Below are 20,298 nucleotides of genomic sequence, written 5' to 3'. Positions count from 1 at the left end.
GCATCTGGCTTACTTCCTCTGATATAATCTCAAGACACTGCAATGCATTCTATGTCCTTCACACACACGCACCTTATAAAAATGATCTTCAGAGAAGGAGGTACGAACAGCAGCACGTTCCCTTAGGTCTGGGGTGAAGATCCAGGTTACAGTCTGCCCTTTATCTAATTACCTAACTCTCCTGCCCACCCACTCATTCTATATTTGTCTGGTGAGTGGGTGCTGCAGTCTTTTTAATGAGCAGCTTACTATTGTGATGGGTATTTTAGTTTTTACCATGTTTTTCTGTACGTGTGTAATTGTGTTCGCACATATGTGTGCATGTGAAGTTGCTGAAAGACTGATAGCATGACTGAGTACTTAGAGCAGAGAACTGTGCAATTGGTGATATCCATCCACCTCACTATCAAGCACTCACCCTGTGACTTTCCCAAAGTCACTTAACCTCCAGATGCACATCACAATTACAAACTCTTTGCATGGAGGGATCTAATAACTATAATTTATCTCGTAATGCACTGTGCAAACGAAACCATATGAATATATATTTTTACAGTACCTTTTCTCCCTTCTGCCCATGGTCACCGGCTAAACCAAGGTCGCCTTTCTCCCCCTAGATTAGGAAGGAGAGATTGTAATGTATATCATCACACAAAGACATTCATTACAATGAACAGCTCACACCAACATGCATCTCTCTTCCAACAGAGAGGTGAAGGGAAGGAGCAGGCACCCACATTTCACAGGTCATAGTGTAAAGTGGAGCCACACAACAGTAAGTAGCTATTCACGCAACAGTGTAACCTGTCTGGTGCACATTACCACATATACTTCAGGTGTAAGCATGCTCTCTCATTACATGCCAAGGAAAGCATGAGGTTAGAAAGAGAAAAATGACCAGCACATCTAGTCTACATTCCCTACTGAAATACCACAGACCTTACCTGATCTCCATGCTTCTCCCTTCCTTTCCCACACACCATGCAATAAACACATGCCGAAAACGGGCGTTCGAATTGAATGCCTGTTTCCCTAATGTGCGTGCAGCCACGTCCCCTGCGTACCCGATGCGATATTTAAATGAGAGGCAGTGTTAAAAAGGGCACGCTACTGGAGAATTGAGTGTCCATAGCGCTCAATAGTTTATTGCAATGGGTGCTCCATACGAGCATCCATTTTGATCCTGCGTCCTTTTTTTTTTTGCTATAATTCATTTCAGTAACCTCAGCAAAATATTAGGTGCCCATTGCAATGGATATCCAAATTATGTAGCAATAAGAAAAGTTGTTTTGTTTTTTTTATGAAGTGAAAATATACAATTATTTCTCTCCACTAAAAGCAGTAAATGAAAGTGTCACAATGATACTAAGGGGGAGGACTCACTTAACACAACACAGAGAGCTATTTTTTAATGTTTTTCATGAGATCTTAACTGCAAGCTGACTTTATTTCACCTCCGAGGCTGGAGTTAAATTTGCCACATTAAAAAGTGTTCGTTGAGCATCCAGCACTTTACTGCAAAGGGGGTTATAGTTAATGTCCTCATCTACGTGCAATTAACATCTGACGGGCACTATCAGATTTGCGTTCTTTTACAGCGCATGTTTTGGACACGTAATCTCCTTCCTGCATTCAGCGCTAGCCTAGTGTGCGTGTAACGCCCGTAAACCCATGCACTATGCTGGGCACACTTTATTGCATCAGTCCCTAAGGATCTACTCTCTGCTGGCCTCACACTTTCTGAAATGCTGCTAATGATTTTACTCCCACTGTCTCCATCAAGGGGCATCCTCGATCCTCCACAGGATGCACATTTAGGGCCTTAATTCTCACTGCAGACTCTGCACCAGCTTAGAAGCCCTCCCCAAGATTTAGTGCACTGGAGATGTAGCCTTGAGGAACACACATCCATGATTTATACAGAGGCATTATTGTCATCTTTTTTTTTCCTGCTGCTTACTCCTCTCCATATGCACCCAAGGTTTCCATTGGCTCTCCCTACTGTCTTCCTACCTTGTTTGGCCACCTTGAGATCGTCTGACATACATCTGTTACACATATTGTATTCCAGATGTTAGTATTAATGCTCTGCACTTTGTTCACTCTGCTGTTGCCAGAACTGACCTTAGAAGGATGTTTGGCCCAGGGCGAATCAACTGCAATACAGCCCTGGAACACTGAAATTAGTGCGCTGGAGATGGGGCTAGCATGGCAGTGCAAGGCCCTCCCAGTACAGGACCTAGGGTATTGTCCCTATTCGCTTCCCAGCCCCCAAGGACCTCCCATCACTACTCCACTTCTGCAACCAGACACATATACTCTAGGAGTCCATAAAATTAAAGTATTATGGCACATCAGCAGGTGTACGTAGAGTGCTCTCCACAGCACCTCACAAGGTCTTGCTAGTCACATTCCTGCTGTGCTACGTTTTCCCCCTGGGGTTGCCTTTGTGGCTATTGCTCGCTCCAAGAGCTGAGGGACAGGAGGGGCCACTCCCAGAAAAAAAAAAGAGAGGTGTGGAGAGAATGAAGGGACCGCTCTGTGCTCATTGGCAAACATCCACAGAAAGGCGCGGCACCCACCCCACCACCCACCCCGCCTCCATAGCAGCACGGCAGCCCCCAGCACTCTCTCACAGATCTGTTCCAGGACAAGCTGGTGCCCACACTCACCGCTCCTCCCTTCTGTCCCTGCAGACCTCGGTCCCCTTTGATTCCTTTGTGGCCATTCTTCCCATCGAGTCCAGCCGTGCCCTGGGACAGAACAACAAGACAAATGGGTCAGCCCGAGCCATCTGATTTGGGAAGGGGGTGCATGTTTGTGAAATAAGAGGGCAAAGCCAGGGGTATTTCGTGTGAGATAAGCTGTTCAAAGCAAGGCTACAGGTCAAGCGATGAAAGATGACAAAACTGAGACTAGTCAGTCTGTTTCTCATGACATGGACCCATCTGATATCCCTATGCAATATGGATTCGTTAAACTGGCATTGAAAGCAGTCAGGGCCATGGTAATTGGAGACCCCCCTCCCACCCCCCCCCCCCCCACCACACACACACACACACACACACACACACACACACACACACATCCTTTTCACCTCGAACAGGCTGAGCCAGTTTTGGTTTTATCCCGTGGCATGCACTACATCTCCAAGCATGCACTGGGGGGGTGGGGGGTGGGGGCAGGTGGAGGTAACCAGGACTGGCTCAGCCTGTGCTAAGTAGCAGGGTGACCCGGGGGACAGTACCCTACAACGCTAGTGGTTTCAAAAGCTGTCCCTGAAGTTTTACTCCTGTAAAATCTGCTCCATTTTCATTGCATAAGAGAAGCCGAGTCAGAGGCTTATCAGCCCGTGATGTCAGGGTTACGTGGCTAATATGTGAATGAGACAGAGCCAGAAGCGAAAGGATGGGATGATGTCTGAGAGGCACTTAGCAGATTCCATCAACTTTCATTTTCTCAAAGGAAAGAAAACATAAGACAGAAAGGAAGAATAAGATATTCATTTTGATGTCTCATTAGCATTGTAAGTGTTTTCGTCTCAGGATTCTTTAATGTGCGCTACCTTGTTTACAAGGATGGGGGGGGGGGGGGGGAGGGGACCGTGATGGATCATTTGAATGTCCAACTTCAGTAATTCATAGGGAGGCTGCCATCGCACTGTCAGCGCCCTCTGTCCATCACCCTGTCCATTGCTCTGTAAGAGTTCTCTGCTCTGATACCTTCCCGGACTCTTAAAGACACAGTACAAATGGGAATTACTTCAAAGAACCATGGGCCTGTCTTAACGCTATTCCTCCCCTTCTCATCCTGATCCTAGTCTCTTGTTTTTATTTGTAAGAACAGAGAATTTATTCCTCTTCATTTCACACCTGTTTGGAACTGAAACACAGAATTAAAGGTAAAGGCTGCCCGGTCACGCCAGTTTCTCTTCTCTCCACCTCCTGCAATATCACAGACCATACATTTTCTCTGGCTTTTCCGCCCCTGTGCCTGTCTCATGCTTTACTGAATTCCATTACTACCTGGGCTTCCTCCACCTCTCCTGGGAGGCTGTCTATGTACTCACCACCCTCCTGGGCAAGAACGATTTCTTTGTGTTATTTTTAGGTTTAATCCCTTTTGCATCATGTTGGCCTCTTGTTTGCTTTTAAGCACAAAGTTTGCATCTTTCATATTGGTTGTCCATGCCATTTTCTTGAATCTTTCCCTAGTGGTCTCTTTTTACACTGTAATCATAATTTGGGTCAATTGGGATTGCTCTAGCACAGAAAGCTCTGACGACGAGTGCAACAGCACCCACGTTTGCTTACATTTTCAAAAATATTTCTACCAAAGAGGAAAAGTAAGAAGGAACCTAATGTTATTTTACACTAAGTCGTGGCCTTTCAGCTCTTGCAGTAAGGACCACCCAGCAATTTGTTCTTCACTGCGTAGCAGGGTGGTAACCTTAACATAAATGCCTGGCAGTACACTTCTGGTTCCTGAGCTGCATTACGGGCAGAGGACAAAGCGAGCCACAAGGAGCTAAGACAGTCTAGCTCAAGATCATTCAGTCAGCGGCAGAAGAGAGTCAAGAACTCATCAACCTGGAACTTCTTCTGACTCGCAGTTAAGTGTTGGAGAAGGGAAGTACAAGGCATCGGCCATCAGACATTCACAATGGCCCTGGAGCTGCAAATTTCCTGAGCTGTATTAGATGGACAAATACCAAGAGACATTCAATCCTGGGCATTTTTTCTTCTTCTGCTGCTGCAAAAAACAAAATAGCTCGGGGGGGAGGGGTGGGGGGATATTTGTGTCCACCCCGCAGAGATTTACTACCGGGCAAAAATCGCCTGCCCACCTCCAAATTTCACAGAATCAAGGCAGCAGCGATGTTTACTGCTGCAGGAACACTTTGAATCATTCTATTTGCCTAAAGGAAATCTCATGAAGTTTTGAATAAATCAGTTTGGTGGATAGGGAGTAACTAAAAGCATTTTAACATTTGTTTAATTCTTCCTCTGGGATTTACGCTTTTTTTAATGCAATAAAGGGATGGACAATAAAAGCTACTAAGTGTGTTATTATCAGGCAATTATGGACACAATACCGAAAAAAACTAAAATACACCTAATGTGCGAGAAGATGCCGTGACTAAACAGGATGGTTGGTGGATGCACGGCTGCCATTCACACGTCACTGGGAACATATTTTCTCGTTCTAAAAAGATGCTGCTTTGCATTGCTGCAGTTCCTGGACTTAGTCACAATTCTTTAATCGTGCGTAACAACATAGAAGGAAAAAAAAAAAAAATCTATAATGAAAACAATTCTGTACTCCAGGAAGAGGATTTTACTTACTATCACGGGCGGTGCTAGAAAAAGTATGAAGATGATTCAGACTTTAGTGCGAGGAGCGCCAATTCCCCCACTCCCAAAGGTACAAATGCTGGTAAGTTTTGTTCTCTTCCCCCTCATCCAAATAGCATCAATTTAAAGTTCTGCGTGACTCAGGAAATGAGGGCATCCACATGAAAAATAACAATGCTAGTGTGCACACTTAAGCGCCAGGCAAATAAATCCATGCCCTTAAATTTACGGTTGGATTGCGAGTTCCTCCCCACCCCCCACCCCTCCCAATTCAACTCTAGAGTTCTGCTACGTGGAAGCAGGCAGTGAACTTTTGCCATCACCAAGAGGACTCATTATTGCAAGGGTTAGGGTGTGACACCCCCCCCCCCCACACACACACACACACACACACACAAGAGACGGAGGTTTGAGCATGCTACCATTTAAGTGAACTGTAGGAGGAAAAAAAAAGGGGAGGACAATGCAGCTGTGTAACATGAGCCGCCAACCCAGTAAACATAGAATGACATTTAAAAGGTTGTCGGACTCCTTAGTGTGAAGATATTTAACTGACCATTGAATAGATTAGTCAGATATTCAGGTAGGGGATTTTCATGTCACAGACCCCTTGACTTCTGCTGGAAAATTTTTTGTAGGAAATATCACTAAAAAATCAGAGGATTCAAACTCCTAAATTACAGAACCATGAGTAGGAAAGGGATTAATGAGAGAAATATACAGTAAAACAGTCCTAGAAAGCAAACAGATTTTCACCCTGACTAACAAGGGTATTCAGACTTATGGGTACTGAGATCCCAGACAACAGAGGGTTGACCAGGCAGGACAGAGGGGCATGCACATGGTCCCTCTCTGTGGTCCTGCCTGGGTCTTGGCCTTTTGGCTGAGAGGTGACCCATACAGGGTCAAACAACAGATAAAGCAAAAGCCAGGCTGAGAGAAGGTGACTTATCCAGGCTGGGTAACAGAACATGACTGGCCATGAGCTTAGCGGAGCTAAAGTCACTGAAAGCTGAGACTGTGGCAGGCCAGGACCATTGAATGCTAAAACAGCCATGAGCCTAGTGGAACTGTAAACCCAAGTCAATGAACATCTTCTTACTGAAGGAGGAGAACTGAAGGACAGCAGCAGGCCTGGAGGTGGAATGGTCCCCCCTTGAATGAGGTGACCCCCAGCGGCAGATCTGGAGATCAAGTGGTCCTCCTTGAGCAAGGGGACCTCAGTGGCAGAGCCGGGTCCCCCAGGAGGGTGGGGACCTTAGCGGCAAACCGGCAGATGGAGTCAGGTCCCCCAGGAGAGCAGGGACCCCAGTGGCAGTCCAGGAGGTGGATCCGGGTCCTCCAAGAGGGCGGGGACCCCAACAGCAGTCTGGGAAATGATGTGAGGTAGCTTCAACATGGCCAACAAACTCTCAGTCTGCTGCCTGTATCCAGTCACATATGGCATACAACTGCATGACACTGACTGCACTACAAAATTATACACTAAAACAATTCTAAAATGGACCCCAAGTCCTATCAAAACCAAGCCCATAAGTATGCATGATGTCAGATATGTGGCTGGATCACCATTTAACTAGTTATCCAGCTAAGCAGTGGCGACTGAATATCCAGCCCCCACTGAAAGGCCACCACACTGTGAATATGTTACAAGGAGGAGCAACTTAGCTGGACAAATTCAAGAATGCCTGGAAGAGGCATAGAAGAGGTTGTGATCCATGGGGATCTACATCATTGTAAAAGGAAATAAATGGAACAGACTTGATGCACTGTATGGTCCTTGTCTGCATTATTCTATGATTCTATAAGAACATAAGAACATAAGAAATTGCCATGCTGGGTCAGACCAAGGGTCCATCAAGCCCAGCATCCTGTTTCCAACAGAGGCCAAAACCAGGCCACAAGAACCTGGCAATTACCCAAACACTAAGAAGATCCCATGCTACTGATGCAATTAATAGCAGTGGCTATTCCCTAAGTAAAATTGATTAATAGCCATTAATGGTCCTCCTCTTCAGCCTACAGCAGAGACCGAAGCTAAGACCTGCCAGCCCCAGCACCCAAAGGCTCAACTCAAAGGGAATGAAGGCTGGTATAAATGAAGCTCCAGCGGAGTCTCTGCTTTGTCTGGGTCTTCCTGCTGCTGATGGGAACCTGCGGGGCTTTTCCATGCAAGTTGAGCCAATTCTGACTCACCCTAAGGGTCCAAAAAGGCAACACTTCTTGGGCTTCTTCAAATACTGGACACGCCAGACAAATTAGCAGACATTTCAGTTCACAACATCCTCAATGATCTACAGATGAGAATATGGGAAACTCCCATTTCAGTCACTCCTACAGCTAGAAAGGTAGACCTCAAATTCAGAATACAGCATACACCGGGCTTTGGTGCCATTCAGCTGCCTCTTCAGTCCATAGTGGTTGAATCTGCTATGAAAAAAGCAAAGAAGACACAGATTCATTCAAATTCTTCTCCAGGAAAAGACCACAAACTTCTAAATAACTTTAGCAAGAACATTTTTCAAAATGCAATTCTATCTGCTCACATTACCATTCACCAATTTTACATGGTGCAGTATATTAATGACTGTATTCAAAAACTGAAGCCTTTCTTATCTATCATAGAGCAAGACAATTACTATCCACAACAACTCCTGGATAAGGAAGAGGGCATCTGTCTAATCCAATCATACGAATCCTTTGATTCCATTTCATGCACCTCCTCCACGTCTATTGGGGCCTGTAGATCTATTCTAGATTCTTTGAAGTAGCATCTGCAAGGATGTCCACAAAAAACTGGTGGACCTCCCCTGCTTAAGGGATAGTCTTTTCAGTGAACAGCTCTGGGAAACAGTCACTCAGATAAAGGCCTAGAATGTGGCAGTGCAGTTGCTATTGATGGTTCCTGAGCAGCTCTCCACGGTCATACAAATAGTCATACTTCCACAGGAGGCCTTACTAGTCTTTTCAACAGTACAGTCTCCTGCCCCTTCCAGCCCAGTATCAACAGCCACTTCCTGATGGACCTTGGCAAATGGAACACTGTCAGCTGAAACAGGCCCAGCCAAAACTGGGGCCTAGTTTTTTATCACTTTGAACAATCCATTTCTGGCTCTCCCAGTAGGAGTATCCAATATTTTGTATCAGATCATCAAGGACCCTTGGTTCCTCCAAATTGTGCAGTCTGGGTACTGATTGCATTTCTCCTGGCCACTATCCCTGCCACATTGTTCAGCGTTCTATCTGGATCCATCTCATTTACCGTAGCTTCTACTGGAAGTCCAATCGCTTCCCCAACAGTGATCGATAAAGCCAATCCTAGCATCTCGGCATATGTGGGGTTTCTATTCCTGATACTTTTTTATTCCCAAGAAATGGGGGTTCTGCAGTCAATTTTTGACTTTAGAAACCTGAAGAAACACATACTCTGAGGGAAATTCAAAATTAATTCCCTCAGCATGATCCTGCTTTATATACAGAAGGACGAATGGTTGTGTGCCTTGGGATACTAGCCCAGCCGGGCTACTTCTGGACACTGTGGCTGCTGACCACACCCATGGGGGGAAGTCCGTGAGGGGCCACAGGTCAGGCTCAGCTTAGGACACACAACACAGATAGATCTTTTATTAACAGTATTGAGGAGCCACCAGAGGTGGCAGTAGTGAGCAGAGATGAAGCCCGGCTGGGCTTGGATTCCCTCAGGGCTCTGGAACAGCGATCCCACAATGGCTGTGCTGTAGTGAAGAGAAACTGAGATAGTGAGTACAATGAAGTATATGCAGGGTTCTGGAATAGAGCCTCGTTGGTTGAGTACTCACACAGCGGTTTTTCTCGGTAGGAAACACAGGAGCTGGAATAGAGGCAGGCCCTCGAGGAGCGAGTACCTGGGTCCAGGGAACCGCTCTGAGAGAAGAAGGTGGTAACTCACTGATGGTGTGGACAGTGGTATCTTCCAGGCAGAAGTGAAGTCCAGGCAGCGAGTCCAGAAACATGGGCCCTCGAGGAGTGAGTACCGATTCCAGACAGCGACCTGAAAGAGAAGAGAGAGGCCCCCGAGGAGCAGGTACCCCGAATAGAATAAGTTCAATAGTGGAGAGGCAGAGAAGCTAGGTACGGAGAGTGAATCCCATCTGTAAGGAATTCCCTTACGAATACCTTTGCTAACTCGATTAGCTAGCAGTAGTGTAGGCTTTTCGTATCCGGGATGCGTGACGTCATCATAGGGGGACGCCCCTGAGGTTTGCACCAAAGAAAGTATTTGAAGCAGGGCCGCGCAGCACGTGCACCCTAAGGCAGCTGGACAGCATGGCGGGAGGCAGCGCCCAAGCCGGACCGGGGATGCCGGAGAGGACGGCAGGCAGACGCCGTGGCAGCCAAACGTCCATCAACCGCGGGAGGAGTCATCAGAGAGGTAAGGAGGGAGGAGTGGAGACATCGGGCAGCAACAGTTGTAACAGCTTTCCTCCTCGACAGGGACAACACCTCATATACACTTTTCCACCATTACCACTTATTGCCAGAACAGTGCAGAAGGTCCTTCAGGATCGTGCTCATCTAAGCCTCATAGCCCCAGCATGGCCCAGACAGATCTGTTATGCATATCTCACACAACTTTCCAGCAGTCTTCCCATACATCTAGAAACAGACTCTGTGCTGTTGAGTCAGGATGATGGGACATTGTACCATCCCAACCTTTAAGCATCAATCTCAAGGGTTGGATGTTGAGCGCTCAGTGGTTGAGGACCTTCACTTACCTACAGAAATTGTGTATATACTGGTCTCTTCTAGAAAACTTTCCACTATGAGAAATTATGCCTTAAAATGGTACAGGTATGCCAAATGGTGTCATCAAAATGCTTTGGACCCATTTTCATGTGAGTCTAAGCATCTACTGAAATACCTTCTCCACCTTTCTAACTCAGGCCTTGCCATCTCTTCCATAGGAGTGCACCTCAGTGGTATAGTGGCTTACCATGCTTGAGTAGACAGCAAACCAATCTCTAACCATCTTCTGATATCTCATTTTATGAAAGGTCTATGGCATGTCAAATCCCTGGTACAAAAGCCACCTGTTCCTTGGGACCTGAATGTAGTCCTTTCCCAACTAATGAAGCCTCCTTTTAATCCAGTGGAATCAGCTTCTCTAAAGTACTTGACATGGAAGGTGGTGTTCCTCATTGCAATGACTTCAACTAGGAGAGTCGGTGAGTTCCAAGCTCTCATTCACTTTTCTCCATACATGCAATTCTTCCACAACAGGGTGATTCTCTGTACTCACCTGAAGTTTCTCCCAAAGAAACTCTCGACTTTCCATATCAATTAATCCATTGTATTGCCTACCTTCTTTCCTAGGCCCCATGTGCATGAGGACGAAAAAGCTCAGACTATAAAAGGGCCTTAGCATATTATATGAAACAAATTCAGCAACATTGTAAAACCTCCCAACTTTTTGTGTCATATAATCCTAACAAACTAGTAGTAGCGGTTGCCAAGCATACCTTGTCTAACTGGATGGCTGAGTGCATTCACAACTGCTACATCTTAGCAAGACTGCAAATCACAGACTCTGTGAAGGCTCATAAAGAGAAAGCCACAGCTGATTCTGTTGCGCATCTTTGAGAAGTACCTATTGAAGATATCTGCAAAGCTGTAACTTGGTCTTTATGTACCATTACTGTCTTGATAACCTCTCAAGGACTGACAGTAAATTTGGATATGTAGTTTTGCAAAATCTAATCTCACTGTAGTCCACGGTGAGGGCCAGGTTGCTTATTAAGTAAACGCTCCACTGAGGAGCCCACGCTGAGGACTCCACTCCACATCTTGGGACTTCCCATATGTAATTGCTAATTCAGCTTGCTTATAGATGGAAAAAGCAAGTGTGTTCACTGTAAACACTGTTTTCATTGATAGCAGGATGAATTAGCCAAGGAATACCCACCCACCTCCCTGGACAGGCGATTGCATAGCTAGATTAGCTCTGGTGTAGACTGAAGAGACTTATGAGGCAACTCCTGTGTGGGAACTCCCGCATATGCTCAGTACAACTCAAAGCTCTACTAGCTTAGAGAAACGAGTATGGTGCCACCAGATGACATCACCCACATGTAATGGCTAATTTATTTAAGAGGTTTTATATACCGATGCTCATGAAAAATCATATCGCCTCGGTTTACATATAACTTTAGTTGGAAATACATTAAACAGGGGAGTTTAACCTGGAGAAACAACTCTGGGAGAGTCACAAACAAGAATAGAGGTGGAGGAAGAATAATAGCGTTAATAACATTAACATTGAAGTAACAATAACGATATCTGTGTTAAGTAATGCGGTTAGGTATAGAGTCTTATGGCGTGCTTCAGTTCTTCAGGGAAACGCTTGGCTGAAGAGCCAGGTCTTAAGCTTTTTTTTTAATGTCTTTTGGCAGGTTTCTAGGCGCAGGTCAGGTGGTAGAGAATTCCATTGTGTGGGCCCTGCTGTGGAGAGGGCCCGTTTCCTGAGAGTGGTCTTGGAGGGATGAGCGTGGAGTGTGCCTTTGTGTGCTGTTCTTATAGGTCTGGCTGACGAGTGTAGTCGAAGCGGGAAGATTAGATCCAGTGGGGTCTGCATGTGGATAGATTTGTGGATCAGCATTAGAACTTTATGAATGATTCTGAATTTGACGGGGAGCCAGTGTAAGCTCTTTAGAACCGGAGAAATATGTTCATTTCTTTTGGTATTCGTCAGAATCCTTATCCTGCTAGGTACGGAAAACACCATTTATGGTAAGCAAACTTGCTCTCTCACCAGTTAAAATTTAACTATGCCCCTGGAAAATCTCCACCACTCCCTCTTTTTATCCTGCTACATTTTGTGTGGGTAATGGGTTGCTGGTGGGATTACTGGATTGTGTGTTTAAAAAACTGCAATTAATTCAGAATAGTGCTGAGAGACTGGTATGCAGAAATACTAGGAAGGAGTGAGCCTTGTCTATGTTAACTGCTCTGCATTGTTATCTATTGCAGGGAGGGCAAATTCTAAATTATTATCCTTGGCCTTTCGCATTTTTCAGCCCAATGGACTTCTATCCTTCCAGAGGGTAGTGAGCCCTTGTGCCGCTGTTAAGTTTGCACTGCTTATCTTGAGCGAGCATAAGATAGGCCGTACAGACTGTGGCTGACACATTGCAATGGTAAGTCTTCTGGCTAGCCATCCACCTCCCCCTCAGGTTGAGCCCTCAGTTTCTGGCAGCCGAGTGATCTTAGCAGGGTCAGAGTCCAGTCCAAGGTCGAGATGAGAAACACGGGAACCAGCATCAGGGCAGACAAGACAACTGAGAGTGTAACAGAGAACCACAGGACTCACAAAGAGGACACCAGGAGCAAGGATGCGAGAAGGAACAACACCAGGAATACCAGGAATGCATAAAAACACGCTGGCCAACTAGCACTGCTAAGAAAGCATAAGATCTGTTGTAAAGACAGTTTTGAGTCTCCCTTTACATTTATTTACATTTATTCAGAATTTGTGAATCGCCTAACTCTAAAAAGTTTAGGCAATGTACAAGACAACATTCATAAAACAATTTCAACATATCATAAAGGGCAAATAAATAAATCATAAAATAATAAAATCAAATTTAAACTTCATAAAAACAAAAACAGTTTTTGGAGCAATAAATAATAAATAAAACCAGACAAAAAATAAAACTTGACTTAAAAAAAGCTAATTTAAAAAGAAAAGTTTTAATTAACAAGCCTTCCCGGACAACTCATAACCGGACAACAAGCCTTCCCGGACAACTCATAACCACCTCTAACTCCTGTAAGAATGTGACTGTAAATATTCATTAAGTTATTTATTTTATCCCCATACAATTCTTTTACTCCCCACTGTTCCTCTTTTTTCTCCATCCCAGTTATTCCACCCCTGGTTTTTTGTAACTGCTTCCCCTTTGCACCAGTTTAGTTCTCCTGTTCTATGCACCCCTTGTTTGTATGTAAACCAGCATGATGTGACTTGTTCATGAATGCCGGTATATAAAAAAACCTAAATAAATAAAAAATAAATAAATAAATTAGTTTTCTAAAGGTCTTAAGAGAATTGCACTACCTGATGTCTACTGGAAATGAATTCCAGAGGGTTAGTCCTGCCACTGAAAATGCACATTCACGAGTGATATGGAGACGGGCTGTTTTTGGAGATGGAATTTCTAGAAGGCTTCGCTGAAAGGAACGAAGTAGTCGAGTAGGTTGATAGGATTAGGGCCAGATTTTGTAACCTACGCGCAGGCGTAGATTTGTGCGCGCAACCCAGCTCGCACAAATCTATGCCCGATTTTATAACATGCGCATGCAGCCGCGTGCATGTTATAAAATCCGGGGTTGGCGCACATAAGTGGGTGCACACTTGTGCACCTTGCGCGCACCGAGCCCTAGGGGAGCCCCAATGGCTTTCCCCGTTCCCTCCGAGGCCGCTCCGAAATCGGAGCGGCCTCGGAGGGAACTTTCCTTCGCCCCCCCACCTTCCCCTCCCTTCCCCTATCTAACCTGCCCCCCAGCCCTATCTAAATCCCCCCTACCTTTGTTTTATTATTTACGCCTGCCTCTGGGTAGGCGTAGGTTGTGCGCGCCGGCTGTGTGCCGGCATGCAATCCCTGGGCCCAGCAGCAGTGGCGAGGCCTCTGGCCACGCCCTCGCCCCGCCCACTCCCTGCCCATTTTTTCAAGCCCCAGGACATACGTGTGTCCCGGGGCTTGCGCCCATCGCCAAGCCTATGCAAAATAGGCTCGGCGCGCGCAGGAGAGGTTTTAAAGGGTTACGCGCGTAACCCCTTTAAAATCCACCCCTTTCTCAATAGCTTTTGCCCAGTGACAAGAGTGGTCGTTAAGAAGAGCTGCAGGAAGTTCTGCCATGTTTCTTGGATGCACCATGAACCCAAAGGATATGCTGGATGCGCTTCAGATTAGATGTGAGGGGGTGTTACAACTTAGGTATATAGCAGCTCAGTTGGCGTGGTATGAACCAGGTTGGTTGCTTAGAATTTCCCAAGGGGGAAAGCTTGGAATTTTCAAATGTTAAAAGTTCAGGTCTCAGTGTTATTCCAAAAGGATAATAAATTATTTTCAATAAATAAATAAATAAATAAATAAATAAATAAATAAATGTTTCACGGTGGCGCTATTGGGTGTGAAAGCCGGCAGTGATAACACCGCGGTGGTGCGATCGCTGCTGGCTTTTGCAGGCCTGCCCCCCGTTTGACCCCCCTGCCCCCCGTAACCGCGGGATTAACAAATCCCTGCGGTGTTAGAAAATCCAGCCCTTAGTCTAGTTTGGTACTGTTTATGCTGCAGTATTATTTTTATTGTATATGCTAATTTTTATTGTGTATGTTAATTTTGTAAACAGCTGTTATTATATTTGTACAGGTTATGCAGTATACAAATGTTTTAAATAAATAAGCAGTAAATAAATACAAAATGGGTTACCTGGGCAAAATTTAGCTGGGGAGCAGGGGGCAAATTTTCAAATCTCTGTTTTTGTGCAGGTAACTGGACAAAGCCTTTAAATATCGACCTCAATGTGTCTAAACAGCAGGGAGACTTAAGGTGCACCCAGGAACAGCAATCAGGCTGCAGGATTTCTAACAGCTGCTTAAAACCTCACACCAAGAACATGTACTCACTGCAAGTCCAGGAAACCCCGACTCTCCGGGCTCACCCTGCAAAAGAATTGGAAGCTGGTTTACATTAAGGCCTTAATGAAGCATCATGTGCTGTCCCAAGTGCAAGACACGAGAAGTTTTGTTGCAGGAAATATGGCCCAGGTTGCCTGTATAGTACTGGGAATACCAAGGCTGAGTATACCCCAGGGGCAGAATTTACCAGAGGACTGTGACTATCTAAAACCGAAACAAGCTTTTGAATTAACGGGCATTTTGCTGGACTGGGTGCCTCATTAATGGGCAGTAAAACAATACGTACTTTCTGGCTACAATTCTATTTTAATGAAACCAAATTTATTTACTTTTCTGGCTCAGTGATTTCCTTCCAGTCCTTTGGGCTTCCAGCTGAATCGTCACTGGACTCTACTCAGGCTAAAGTGCCATGAGCCTTCATTTGTAACTGCCCGAGATATTCCTCCTTTATAGCCCTTTCCTGCTTCCCACATAGCCCACCCACTGTAGTGACCATTCTCAACCAGGGGCCACCCACTGCAGCTCCTTCCAGAACCTGGTGCACATACACCAAGTCTGTCCACCAGGCGGCGCCACTGCACATTGGCTGGGACTCCCTCTCCCTGGGGCTGTGAGTGCTGCCTCTGCAGCATCTCCATCTCTGGCAGGGCCCCAGGAGCAGAAGCTGAGCTCGGGAATGCAATCCATATCGCCTATGTGCAGCACTAAGGCTGGATCTTAGTGAGACCTACTACTCACCTTCTGTCCCACTGGTCCCCGGGCACCAAAGAGCCCTATGGATCCCTTGGAGCCAGCTTCTCCTTTAACACCCTGATAGACAGCAAAAGAAAGACAAACGTGTTTCATATGTGCTGCACCACAGTTAACTCGTTTCATTCGTGTTAAACTGCAGTGACAAAGTTAGCTTCTGTCATGTTACCTTTTCACCTGGAGGCCCATCCTCCCCCTTCTCTCCTTTATCTCCATCAAACCCTGGAGATCCTCTGCTACCCTGAAACATCAATGGTATTTTTCGTAAGAATGGCATCATCACCTTTTGAAAGCCAGACGACAGACACTGAATATGAACTTTTGCATTCAGGTTGTATCTATTTATACATCCCATATATATATATATATATATATATATATATATATATATATATATATATATGTGTGTGTGTGTGTGTGTGTGTGTGTGTGTGTGTGTGGAATGTGCATTCATTTGAAACAAATGGGTAAAATGGGACAAACCAAACATGAATGTGAAAACACAAAAATGTTAATGTGTTTTTTTCCATTTTCAGCAAATACTGTGTACTATAATTCTATATAGCTATATATATAAAACCTTCAAAATGCTTGTAACTCCTACCAACTCAGCATTGTACCACAAATTTCCTAAGTGCACTCTCTGGTCCTTCATCTAAGTCGTTAGCAAAAATGATTTGGATGAAGGACTAGAGTACATTTAGAAAATTTGTGGGACAATGCCAAGTTGGTAGGAGTTACAAGTATCTTGGAGGTCAGGATAAGAATTCAAAATGATCTTAACATTTTGGAGAACTGGTCAGAGACAGAACAGACTGAATTACAAAAAGGACAAAGGCAAAAGGTTTAGACTTAGAAAGAAAGAATTAAGCACACAAACAAAACAGAAGTCACTGGTTTGGCTGTGGCACTGCAGAAAAAGCTCTAAGGGGAGAAGAAATGGGGGAAGGTTAGTGAAAACCATAAACTAAACCTGAATCTGTGATGTAGGATTGTGATTGAAAAAAAAAAAAAAAGCTAACACCATACTGGAGTCTAACAGCCCCTCCGGGTTCATTACTAGCAGTACCCTGGGTTTACTCCATTTACCTAAGGATAGAGAGTCACAGTCTAGTAATTAGGGGAAGGTATCCTTCATTAGCAGCCTCTCCCTTTGAGGGAGCTGAAATGGCTGTCCCCATGGAAGGATTTATAAGCAGCTGTCAGCTGAGAGCCCTAGGGCAGTGCAGTTTTGAGTGGGAGTTAAGAGGAAGTGCAGAATGTAATGTTTGAGTGGCTGCAGGACGATCCAGCCTCAGTCACCCTGATGCCGCAAGATGCCAACATCAGGCCCCAGGACGCCATTCTTGCCGTTCTCCAAAGCTGCCCCATGGGCGCACATGCCCACACTAGTGATAAAGGTCCCCCTGATGGAAAAGCTCTCTCTCGGCACTTCTGGATGATGTCATATGGCGGGGTATTTAAACCCCTGCCCTGCTCTTACTAACTGCCTCAGTAACAGGTCCTCCTGCATTGCAGTGCATGTTGCCACTTGTCTCTGTGCCTTTTGTCTTGTCTTGCCTCCTTGTTGTCCTGCCTTGCCTCGTTACCTTCCTGCCTCGCCATCATCTTGCCTTGCTCTGCCTCTCTGTTACCTTGCCTTGTCCGCCCTACCTGTGTCTTGGTCTTGTTCATCCATCTCTGCCTGATTCCTGGTTCAGACCTCCGCTATGGATACCGACTACTGACTACTCTTCTAGATTGTAGTCATGTCCTGACCCCAGCTTAGATTTGGATACTGATTGCTCTCTACCTGCCCTGACTTTGGCCTGGACCCGGATACTGATTGCTCATTGCCTGCCTCAACCTTATCCTGGACCCAGATACAGTTGCTACAAACCCTGACCTCTGTCCAAGACTTGCTTTCATCTGTTCACTCCTTAAGGGACTCTCGCCTAAGCCCTGCCAGCCCCTGGAACCCAAGGGCTGAACCTACGGGGAACGGGGCTGGTATAGGTGAAGCTCCAGCTCCAGTCCTAGAAAGAGAGAGTCCACCAGCTGTCAGCCTGGGTCTAGTACAGTAGGTCTGCCTGCTAGGCTGCATCAACCACGCCTCAGCCCAAGGGCTCACATCCGTGACACAGGAGCTCACTTCTTGATTGGGAGTTTTAGGTCTACCCTTGAACTCCGGTACCACTTGCTTGCAATTCCTGGGCAGGGGATGGGGAGTTGCCCTTCCAGTCCACTAACTGGCTGGCTGGGTCTGTATCTTGGGTTGTTTTGGGATTGTTGAAGATTTTTCCTCGTAAGAAGCCTATGAGGCCCCTTGGTGTTGCTTTGGGTGAGGGCAGGGGGAACCCTCTCCCTGAGGAGCCCAGGAGAGGGAAGACCTGCCCCTCTGGTGGGGACCCGCTGCAGTGCCTTCTGGTGTTTGGATTCAGTTTTTTTGGGAGAAGAGACATTTTGTTGGACGACCTGGGAGGAAGGGTTTTGTTGCCCCTTCTTCCTGCCCTGACAGAGGAACATCTAGAGCTCTGCGCTCCAGGGGATTCACTTCTAACGTGGGATTCAAGAAAGAGAAAGAGTTCAAGAGGGACATTGGAAAACTGTGAGTAAGAATAATATTGAATTTCATCGGGAGACTCCCACTTGGAGTCTTCACCCTTGGGAGAGAGAGGAATTCGGAGTCTGTGCAGAGACTGTGTTAGCAATTTTTTGTCAGCATTGGAGGGGTTTTTCTGCCCAAATAAGATCACCCTTGGCCACATGGGAACCTCATGTATCCAAGCCCTGGAGAGTAAGTGTTTTTCCTTGCTCTGTCAAAGAAAGAGAAAGCGAGACCCTTGCACAGACAGAGAAAGAACCGTGATTGCCAATTGAGAGATAAGAACTGATGCGAACTGTGCCATTTAATATTCAGAACTTATTTTCAGTAACGATTAATTTTGGGCATTCACCTAGAGTCTCCAGTGTTGATTGTTTGGCACTCATATCCAGAGGAGGGAGAAAAGAGTAGGTATACCTCTCCCAGCCATCCATCTAGGGCCTTGGAAGATCTCCACCACCACCCCCATCAGTAAAAGAATCCAGGCCCTGGAGAGACTGTTGGAAGAGAGTTAAGAGCTAGCCTGGCCCCAAAGAGAACTGAAAAAATCTTTTATGGTCCCATTAGTAAGAAGCGATTACCCGGAGGAGGGGTTACATGAGGATTATATGTAAAGAAACTATTTCACTCTACTCAACACTGGTAAGGTTTAGGCCATCCACTTCAAGGAGAATGTGAAGGGACTGGGGAACGTCAAAATGCTTTGTAGCCTAGATAATATGACCAAGGAAGAGAGGGTAAAAATATTTGGTTTGTAAAAGAGAAGACCGAGGGGGGTCTTGATAGAAATCTTCAAACATCTAATAAGGAAATTATAATGACATTGAGGACAGTAACTGATGGCTCTCCATTTCTACAGAGAAAAGGACAAGTACCAATAGGTTTAAATGGCAGCAGAAGAAATTAAAGTTAAACTTTAGGACCAATTTTCTAATTTTAAATGTGGTCAAGCACTGGAGCAGGTTACTCAGGGGTATGCCAGAATCTCTGCAATTGGATGATTTTAAGAATGAGTTAGACAAGCATTTGTCTGGGATGACAGAGTAGACTAGATCCTTCCAGGAGGAAGCAGGGTGGTGAACTAGTTGACCCCCTAAGGTCCCTTCCAATACAATTCTTCTAGGAATCAGTTCTGTAGTACACAAGCTTTCATGGACATGCAGGTCCCTTCCTCAGATGTCAATAGAAGAGAAAGCTCCAGCAATTGCACATCTCCAAACAGAACCACCACTTTCACTTTGGTGAAAACTAGGGATGTGAATCGTTTATCTGACGATTGAAAATATCGTCCGATAGGAAACCCCACGATTAATTTAGTGGGTTTTCTTATCGCTATGGAGGGGGGGCGGGAAGAAAGGACACAACCTAAAAACAGTACCTGACCCTTTAAAATTTATTTATTTTATTTATTTATTGGTTTTTATATACCGCCGTTTATCAAGATATCACGTCGGTATACAGAGAACATATTAACATACGCCTTGGCGTTATAAAACGAACGCCGTAGCTTTATACATAAAACGCATTAACTTTCTACATAGAACAAGATAGTAAGAGTTAAAAAACTATACGCCAAAGAATTATATATAGAACAATTATGTAAAAAATTAAATTAAATTAAATTAAATGAGTTTGTTAGTATCCCCCCACCCTCCGGACCCCCCCAAAACATTTTTAAATACCTGGTGGTCCAGCGGGGGTCCCGGGAGCATTCTCCTGCGCTTGGGCTGTCGGCTGCCACTAATCAAAATGGCGCCGATGGCCCTTTGCTCTTACCATGTGACAGGGGCTATCAGTGCCATTGGTCGGCCCCTGTCACATGGTAGGTGCACTGGATGGCCCGCACCATTTTTAAAGATGACAAGGATACCCTGTCACATGCTAAGGGCAAAGGGCCATCGGCGCCATTTTGTTTACTGGCAGCCGACGGCCTG

At 45.5% G+C, this 20,298-nt stretch overlaps 1 protein-coding gene across 11 annotated transcripts in view; it reads right to left on the bottom strand.

The window, feature by feature from the left end:
- LOC115098596 (collagen alpha-1(VII) chain-like) overlaps positions 1-20,298 on the bottom strand; it is a 420,825-nt gene that overhangs the window by 117,386 nt on the left and 283,141 nt on the right. For all 11 annotated transcript variants that reach the window (XM_029615285.1, XM_029615292.1, XM_029615282.1 and 8 more), the window contains 5 exons: positions 15,950-16,021; positions 15,769-15,840; positions 15,019-15,054; positions 2,673-2,753; positions 560-613 (listed from right to left, as the gene is read on the bottom strand). In XM_029615285.1, coding sequence (XP_029471145.1) covers positions 560-613; positions 2,673-2,753; positions 15,019-15,054; positions 15,769-15,840; positions 15,950-16,021 — 315 coding nt within the window. The remainder of the gene's footprint in view (positions 1-559; positions 614-2,672; positions 2,754-15,018; positions 15,055-15,768; positions 15,841-15,949; positions 16,022-20,298) is intronic.

The sequence above is a fragment of the Rhinatrema bivittatum genome, chromosome 9, assembly GCF_901001135.1.
Source record: "Rhinatrema bivittatum chromosome 9, aRhiBiv1.1, whole genome shotgun sequence".
In the NCBI taxonomy this organism is placed as follows: Eukaryota; Metazoa; Chordata; class Amphibia; order Gymnophiona; family Rhinatrematidae; genus Rhinatrema; species Rhinatrema bivittatum.
This window is presented reverse-complemented; position numbering and strand designations above follow the sequence as displayed.